The sequence below is a fragment of the Micromys minutus genome, assembly GCF_963924665.1.
Source record: "Micromys minutus genome assembly, chromosome: X".
Lineage (NCBI taxonomy): Eukaryota > Metazoa > Chordata > Mammalia > Rodentia > Muridae > Micromys > Micromys minutus.
Window position 1 is genome coordinate 438066 of NC_137970.1, and position 9991 is coordinate 448056.

Below are 9991 nucleotides of genomic sequence, written 5' to 3' on the forward strand. Positions count from 1 at the left end.
GAATAACATTTTTAATGTAAATACATAAAATATCCAATAAAAACCTTTTAGGGTTTCTTTGGCTTTTGAGAATATGTTCTGTCTTCAGCAATTTATGACAATACTTCATCTTTCTAAGTTCAAAGATGACAACTGAAAAATTAATTCAATGTCACACTTCTGTATTTTTATGTGGGATGTCTAAGTTCCATACACTGATTGGTTATGCCCTAGGCTGTGATGCTATTAGGAGGTGTAAAACCTTTAGCAGGATATAACCAGTTGTTCAGTTCTGAAACTTTGTGACATTAAAATGGACCTTTCTTTTATAAAGTTAACAATGTTTAATATTTTGTCACAATAAAGTAAAGGAACTAACTGTGCAAGTAAATAAGTGGAAGATCATAGATTTAAATATGAAGATGTCCTTGCAGTTTATATTTCAATCTTCTATTTCAGTTTTCTTCTATAGAAAGTAACAAAATAATAATTTCTTCAGATGATAATAATTATTATTATACTTTATACTTCATATCCTTGTTGTTTCCATATTTCAAGATGAAGTAACTTTACATATATATGCAGACATATATGTCTGGCAGCATGCTGTGCTATATAATGGCATGCTAAAATACCTAAGATTAGTATGGTAAAGTCAGTCCAAATGTTCTATTTCTGTTAAATCATATGCTTTTAGAATACCTGCATGTTCTACTCTTTTAGAGTCATGTAACATTTTTCACTTGAAAACACTCTCAAGGGAGGAGAATAATGTAGTCATCTGTAGTGGCTTTTCTGCTTGGGTGCAGTGGTTTCAGCCCATCAGCGCTGTGCTCTGCGGAAGTATTTGGTATTTCAGGTGCCAGTGGACCTTCAGTTAAGTTGCTTCACTTTGATAGACTAATCAATATAGGTGACTCAACGGTGGCTGGAGTTGCACTGTAATTCATTTTAAATGTTGTTGTATTTGTCTGTTTCAGTTACTGGCAGAAGAGTTACCCCTGCGCCAGGGAATTCTAAAACAATTAAATGAAACAGGAAGAGCAGTGCTTGTAAGTGCTCCCATAAGACCAGAAGAGCAAGATAAACTTGAAAAGAAGCTCAAACAGACAAATCTCCAGTGGATAAAGGTTAGACATTAGCCATCTTCTCTGTCACATGTATTAAGGGTTGCAACCGTTTGTATTTGCTTTGTTTTCTGAGTTATTTTCTTGGAAGGAAGCAGAAGTGTGCATTATTACTTTGGTTTGTAACCTGACTAACTGATTTGCCTGTATATTTTGCTATAAATGCAAGGCAATTGGCGATAGTAGGTGACTTTACATTAATGATTAAAGGCAAAGTGTGAACCCATGCCTTTTGGAAAAAAATACTCCATAAGTTGAAATATTGATAAAGCAAATAATATGAAGCGTAATTAATCAGCAAATGATGTGATGCAGAATTACTATTTTAGACTAAAATATAGATGTAAATACTAAACTGTGCATTTTTAATGTTCTCAAAAAGGACACACTTTCCAGTCCCCTTACTTTGGAAGACTTGTTTTTACTACCTAGGACACATTCTAACATTTATATAAAAATGTTTATAAGCTTAATGCATATTTTTGAAAACAGACTTGCAAACAAAATTGATAATGGAATCCAAATTCTTTTGAGCCAGTAGCATTTATTTTTTCCATGGGACTACTTCCCTACTGCTTAACTGGACCGTTCTGTCATTAGTCAGGTGAATATCGATGTCAACCTCTGCTTCCATCTGACTGTGGGTAAATAAGTATAGTCGTAGCTCAATAGTGACTTGGATCCTCTCCATCTACTGTGTATCTCCGTGATTTTCTTAGTTCAGATATTGCATTAAATAAAACCATTAAGTACGTATCTCCTTGTGGTCTGATTTAGGGCATTTGACAAATTTTGAGGTTCATGGATACACTGAAAGTATATTTTACTGATGGAATACACACATATACAGAGAGGGGGTGAGACGGGGACATTGCATACCACGGACTATATTTAGAGATATTCAACTTCTATCAAGTTCAATTTTTTATATAAGAATTCTAGTGTTTGACTGTGGATCTCTAGATCTGCTCCTATTGGTTCCTAATTGACACCCCTCTGAAGACAACTGAGCTAAGCCACAATCTATTAGTATAGCAGAATTTCATTACTGATAATTTCATTGACTTTTTTTTGGTGGTTGTGTTTGGTTCTATTCTAAGTGTCTTGGAATACCTCTGGTACCAATCCATCCAGGAACTGTCAAACCTGAGTTCCCTCTCTGGGCATGTGATATAATTTGGTTCAGTCTTGGGATGGCCACTCCCACAAGTTATGTGCCACCATTGCCCATATGACTTGCAGGCAGGACAGATTTTAAAGCAAGTTTTTGTCATGTGCAGCTGTTATTTGTGGGTTTGTGCTGAGTTTTATTGTATCTTGTTAACTCATGGTCAGTGGATATCCTTTTGGTTTATGGTTGCTGTTTTGGTGCAGGGAGACAGAAGAGGAGTTGATATGGGAGGAAAGTGGGGGGAGGGAAAAGTAGAGGAGGGGCAACTGTCGTTTATATGTAATGAATGAGAGAAAAAGAAAATAATCAAAAATTCCATACTTCTTTATTTGTTTTGATTTGTATTTAATTTGACAAAAGTACTAATCATTAGTATTTTCCATTTGTAACTAATGAAACAAACATTGTTTATATTCTGATATTAAGTTAAACTGGGAACAAATTTCCACTTAAAACCTCCAGACACTCAGTTTTAACTTCTTGGCTCTGGCCCTCATGGCATCGTCCCTATCAGCATCTGCTCCTTTGTTTGTTCCCTTACATAATGAAGCTTCTCCTTAAATGTATCCTCCAGATATGCATTTAACCTTCAAAGATGTTCTCAAGCTTCTCCTTCACTTCTGACAACAATTCTACTATGTTATTTAGCACAGTTCAGACATGTTAACCTTTTTCGATCCAAAATGTACAGGAAATTGTAATCCTGAAAACTAGGAACAAATCTGTTCCAAGAAGATACTGAAGAACTGTAATTTTCATGTAATACTTAAATGGCTTCTTTCAAAATGGTACAATTACCTCTAAAGCTTGCTTGTTTCATCAGCTCCTAACTAAATAGAGAGGTATGAGGAAAAAATAATTGAAGCCTCAGGTTATTTTTTGTATTCTAAAATTACGATGGTGAAGGTCTTGTAAGAGATTATTCTCAGGACTGATAAAATATGTAGAAGTTCAGAATTACCACTTTTATGAAATTACAAACAAAATTCTTGTTCAAGGACTCTAATTCAAGGAAGTAGATATTTGAAAACCTCATTTATTTTGAGATACCATATTTCTTTTTAGTTTTGTGAAATACAATAGTAAAGCATTTTTCTGAAAGTTAGTTTCTCAATGCAAAATAGAAAGTTTTCTTTGTTTAATAATTTCAAAATGTCTCTATAAAACATAGATAATTACACTTAATGTAATATATTGGTAATTTAAATTTTGTAGTTGTATAATAATATAAGAAAAACCATTACTATAGTAGGAGGGAAAGCAGGATAAATATTATAAAATGTTATTTAATAGGAACAGAAAATTATAATGATAGAAAATGTGAAATACAAAAACTTACAGCTTTGTGTGCTGTGAAATATAAGGATTTATAGCTTCTACAACCTACCACCTTCTTCTGTGTCTTCTCCCTACATCTCCTTTGTCTATTTCTTGCACATCTATGCTTATGAATTGGCCCAATTTCATATCAAATGATGTGTATAAGATGACCTCATTTCTACCTGGATATTATATACTGTAAAGTATTGAAACTACTCTCCTTATTTAACTATCCTGTCCCATCTTTTCTTCCACATCCCTGTCTCTTGATCCCCCTCATTTTTCACTTCACTTTATACAAGTGAAGTAGGAATTGTATTCAGTTTTCAATTATGTTCACTACATTTGGATCTAACATTATGATCAAATCATATTCTGTCTTTACTTTCTTTAAATAAAAAAAAAGTGAAACTATAGAACTTTCTTAACTATGGAGGGTTCAGATTAATTAGATGGAAATAAATTCACAACTTCCAGACTCAGCTACTAGATTCTGGGAATATTTATTTTTTGTCATTTTAGTTTAAAAAAAGTGTCTCTAAGATAAATACCACCTTTCAGCCATTTGGTCAAACCTTATTTCTATATATAATATTATAGAAACAAAGAAAATATAGGAATTCTCATTTTATTAGGCTGATGTTTTAATAATAAAGGCGAAGAACTGATTTTTTAATAAGCCATAAAATGCTCATCTGTGGGGAGCTGGATGCTGTGTTTGCAATTATATCTTAGTATATCTCTACTGTAAAATATTTACTATTGTTTAATATAATAAATATATATAGGTTTTATACTATTAATTTTCATTTTAGATACCTTTACATGTATTATATATTTCTAAGTATCATAACAAATCTGACTGCATTTCATAAAATTAAGTTTTGTTTCACATTTTTCCATGCACAGATACTTATATTAATGTTTTAGCTTTTTTATTACCATGGTAATATGCAGTGATTTACTAAGACTGAATCATTTTACAGACCCAGTTAAAAATTGCACTGTAAAGTGAATTTCATTTGAGTGAATCTTCCTAGAAAATCTGATTTACTTTACCAAGAAAAAAATAGGTTTAAAACCATGTATCCTCAAGCTTAGCATAAAAGTAATTTTGCAATAGTGCTGAAATTACTTTCCAATAAAATCACAAAATAAAAACCATGAAAGTAAATGTATACTTCAATTCTTCAACCAGAACATTTTCTACAGTACACTGGTAACTGTTTTCAAATTTCCAGAAATTTGGTACATTTTATAACCTCTAAATATTTATCCAGTGCATAAACAATTTAACAATGCTCTTTTCGTTCATGTTACTTGAAAAAATTATTGGTCTCTTTTCAGGTACATTTGATATATAATGTTAGTCATTAGTAGCCATTACTACAAATGTAGAAAGCAAATGTAGAAAATTATATAATGCAAATGCTTGCCTATTGCACTTCTTGCTAAAATATGGACGGTGCTCCAGTCAATTTTCTGTCTCGGTGTGGTGATTAATAGCTGGCATTAATAGCAATCATTCCGTATTTACCCCACTACAAATTTTATAACTAAAGAAGAAAATGTTTCACTGGACCTATAACTATGCTGACTAGTGTTTATGGAGCCAAGAAAAGGCTTTATAATATATACTATAAAAGAAAAGAAGGAATTCACTAAAATGTAGGTAACAGCAGGGACTATGTTACTCCATATGATGTCTGATATACTCATGATATTGCATGATAAAACATATTTGTGAAAAAATCCACTTAATCTTTTATTTTATAAACCTATGAGCTGAAATGGTATTGTACCAGAAAGTGACGCATACTTGGTCAGTGGGCCTGATGGTTTCTGAAATCCATCATCTAGAATGTTTTGTTATGTAGTTAAGCTTCATGAGCTCATTTATTTATTCATTCAACTATCTAATGAGTGACTGTATATCACATGCTGTTCTAAGCATATCATTATCAATTCCTACCCTTGTGTTATTTAAAGGACATGCATAATTTTATGGGGCTTGTCGTTATAAATATTCATATCTCTAATTTATAGTTGCTAAATAGGTTGAAGCTGGAAGTTGGATGAATGGAGTATTAATTTAGTGTTTATAATATAATTGTCCTTGACTTTGCCTCCTATTAAAATGTACACTGTGGTGGGGTTTATTTCTAGAATGTATCTCAATTTCCCGAAAGGTTCTCACGTTTGCCTGTCCTTTCATTACAATTTTTAATAGTCTCTCTTTTCTTCTTTTAATGATAAAAGAAATACAGAAGATCACCCCGTAAATATCAGGCTCCTATATATGGGTCATCACAGTGCTCAATAACTGTAATTATAATCACTGATAATGCTCTTACAACCAGAAGTACTATCTAACTTCTTGACATTTCAATGATGTTGACAAGATTGGCCTGTTCAAGAAATTTGATTGTCATTATTGCAAAATTAGTCACTCTGTCAGTAATGTAAACTTATAACAATATATCCCATTCTATTTTCCAAGTTATTGTGATTTTGAACAATAAGAATATAGATTGGATAATTTATGAAGAAAAAGTGAATCAGATTGATGAAAAGCAATTTTCTGTGCTCATTCATAATTACTGATACATTATGTGTTTTAGCGATTATCATCTGTGTGGCTTCAAACATTTCTAAGCCATACATTATTTATCTCACTTCAAAATTCAAATACCTATAGATCTATATCTGACAGCTTAAAGGGGAATTTCAGTGAAGTAGTACATGCTCAGTGAATAAGACAGTACCTGACACAATTTAATTGCATAATGCATTTAATTTTAAAAGTACAAGTGCTGTTAAAAATATTAAAACTTGAAAATGAAACACATCTTCCTGGCTGAAACAACTTAATCACATAGTAATAACTATGAAACCTGAATTAGGAATGCAGTGACTGAATGTGAGAAATATTTGGCCTACTAAAACAACAAAACAGCCCTAATAGGAATCAAAATGGTGTTCTAATAATTGTGACCTAACAACCAGCAAGTCAGATGAAAAGAGCAGGAAAACATTGAGCTTTTATGTTCACTTTTAATAAGCCTAAGCAGACAATATTGTATTTATATACCAGCATTTTCACTTTTCAACTATGTCCAAATCCTAGTTTACCTTTAACTCTTGATTATGTTTACAATTGATTCATGAGACTGGCTCTAAGGCAGAAACCCAGGCCTTGTTATCTTTCTCTTCTGGACAGTCGTGATGGGAACAGAATGATTGTTTGGAAAGTTCCCTTGGTGTCAGATATTATTTGCTAGGGATTTTCAGCTAATATAATTGTTTCAAGACAATGCTCTTTAAAAATGAGACACAAAAAAGCTCAGTATGTATTGTATAACACTGATATTTGTGCTAGGATTTAATTACATCTGAAACTCTTCCTTTTGTCACTGTGTGAATGCTAAGACTGTGCATCTAACATGAAAATAAATTCTTCAAGTTTTCTATGGCTGATACTTTATTTAAAAGGAAAGCTAATTTTCAGGAAAGACATATTTGATGGTTTTGGCAAATGTGCTTTCTCTTCACAATGAATTTAAATGACAAATAGTTTTATGGTGAAAATTTTTGCGGAGAAAATGTTCATAATTCTTGACTTTCAGCATAACATTAAAAAAAATCTCTATTAGCACAAACATGTTTGCCCTATGGCAATAAATTTGAGACAGTATAAAAATCACAATAAAAAGGGATTTTACCAACACATAATCATTTTTTTTATTTTGTTAATGCGGGATCTTTTCTGAATAGATTACATGTCATCAACTCTAAAATTAGAAGGTGTTTCCTTTCTACTTATTAATTTAATAATCTTGAATTGAATGGAGGTTTTCATATACTGAATACTTAAACGGAGCCTGGATACCAAAAGAATATTAAAGGGCATATTTACGGATACAGATTGTAAATTTTATCCGAGTTTCATTTATTATATCACCTGCAAAGCTAATGTGAAAATATAATAACAGCTATTTATATGGAAGGTCAGACCAAAAATGAACATCTCAGTGAATTCTTTACACTGACACATCAAGATATGTAAGTTTATTTATGTACCAAAAATAATTTAATACTAAATTCTGACTTCTATATCCATATTAACTGACCCCTGGTACTTCAAACTGGAGAAAAGGAATACTGACCAACTGATGCATTCCATTTTTGTCATAGACCACCTACCAGGGCTTATAACAGATCTGTGATGGGATTCTTACCTTTTATTGTGTAGAAAATGGATTGATAGATTGGACTGTGGCCAATGAACCATGGAACCCCTAGTTTGCAGGAAAAGTTTTATCACCCTTTGATGTTATTTCTATGTTGTGTCAGCTGAGAAGGATGAGCTGGGTTATCTGTGAGGAGGTTGAATGCCAAAAGCAGCATTGTACTCATTTATCCACCTTATATAGCTCAAGGCAAGTGTATGTAGAGCTTCTGAACAGGGACTGATCAGAAGCTGATTGAGAAATTTTGGTTTGCTGCCTTTGAAATTGCTTGCTGACATTAAAATTAGTTATCAGACTTCAAAGAGTGTTTTTTTTTTAAATCAATAACATCAACCTTTTTTTGTACAAATTAAAGCATTTGAGCAGAATGATGCAATTCTGATTTGTGAAAATTTTCAGTTAACATTGGATTATATAATTCATTTGTGGCATGGTTATTCAAGTATGAAGGAAAACTTGGTGGAAAAGATACCAAAGTCACTACAAGGATGTTTCAAGCAACATCATCTGTCTTGATAGTTGCAATATATAGACAAACCATTGATGACTATATATTCTGTACAGACTAAAATGACAAATCTTATAAAGTTGACATATTCTTTTTCTGGTGTGAGGATTATCAATATTTTGAACCAAATAGTAATGCTTGGACTTATTTAGGCTTTGATAAAAGAGTGAAATTTCTGCAAATCAATTGAGGTTTAAGTGACTACCAGGAAAATCATTTTTGTTATTTTTTCTGGTTTTCCACACCCTTCCTTGTTCAATGTAATAATTTTAAATCACTCGTATATTCTTTTTTATGAGTGATATGTTGCTTACTCCTAAAATTGTTGAGATGTTGATGAAAGAAGAAAGTGAATAAGTTTCTGGTTTTACATAGGTTCCCATTTATTGGAAACCAATAATAGCTATCCATAAAATAAAGAAAATAATAAAAAAAAAACACGTTCCTGTTAAACTATACACTGTGTACAGGTGAAAACTGTGTTACCTACTAAAATAACAAGGGAACATACTATCATTAACACCTCCAATCATTTATACTGAAACTCTAATGGGATAAAATTAAATAACTTTTAGTTTAAGCAAAGGATCAGAGATTCTTCTCATCCACTGTAGAATGTTGGACATTACCTGAGCACATTTTTATAGAAGCATCTAACATATTTGATGCTTTTTAACCACTATAACTTTTTTCTTTTTCCACCATATGCTTTTCCCATCCATATTTGTATGAGTAAATTCTATGTTGCTATGATAAATCACGATGATCATAGCAACTTACAGAAGTTCCAGTGGTAAAGTTCATAATGGCAGGGACAGCATCATCATATGCAGTAGGCATGGCAGCAGGAACAGGAAACTGAGAGTACACACCTCAACCTACGAACATAATAGAAACTGGACTTTGTGTCAGGCTTTTAATCTCAAATCCCACCTGCAGCTTCTTACTTCCTCTTTGAAGACTCCAACTGGCAACCAAGTGTTAAGTGTTACAAAGATGAAGACTACTGGAGACAACTTTCATTCAAACTACTATAGTAATTTGGATTTCCCTAAACAGTTTTACACATAAACTACATACACACATTTTATAAATATATATATATATATATATATATATATATATATATATATATGTATATGTATAATCTGACATTATAATGAGTATATATGTAATATGTATATGTATAGACATATAATTACATGTATATACATAAAATTAATTATATATTAAGGAGAGAGACAGACAGATAGATTATATGTGTGATAAAAACACACATGCGGAGAGAGACAGGCAGAAAGAGACACACACATACATATACACACACACAGAGGGGGGAGGATTACATTCCCGTTATTCCCTTTGCTTATTTTTCTGTTGGTGAACACCTGGGTTGGTCTAATAACTGGGTTAATGTGAAAAGTTCTGTAATGAAAACTGATGTGCAAGGATTTTAGTGATATACTGAGTTGGAGTCTTTAGGGTAAGTATCAAGGAGTAGCTTTGCTGTATTATATTATAATCTTTTTGAGTTAGACTAGGAACCTCCCTAATGATTTTCATAGTGGTTGAAACAGTTTATATTTCACTGCTGTGTTTGCTGAGAATCATCTTTTTAAAATTGGTACTACTAGTG

At 32.1% G+C, this 9991-nt stretch overlaps 1 protein-coding gene across 5 annotated transcripts in view; it reads left to right on the forward strand.

Annotated features, from left to right (window-relative positions):
• DMD (dystrophin) overlaps nt 1-9991 on the forward strand; it is a 1259848-nt gene that overhangs the window by 404022 nt on the left and 845835 nt on the right. For all 5 annotated transcript variants that reach the window (XM_080910294.1, XM_080910293.1, XM_080910296.1 and 2 more), the window contains one exon: nt 960-1109. In XM_080910294.1, the coding sequence (XP_080766420.1) occupies nt 960-1109 (150 nt within the window). The remainder of the gene's footprint in view (nt 1-959; nt 1110-9991) is intronic.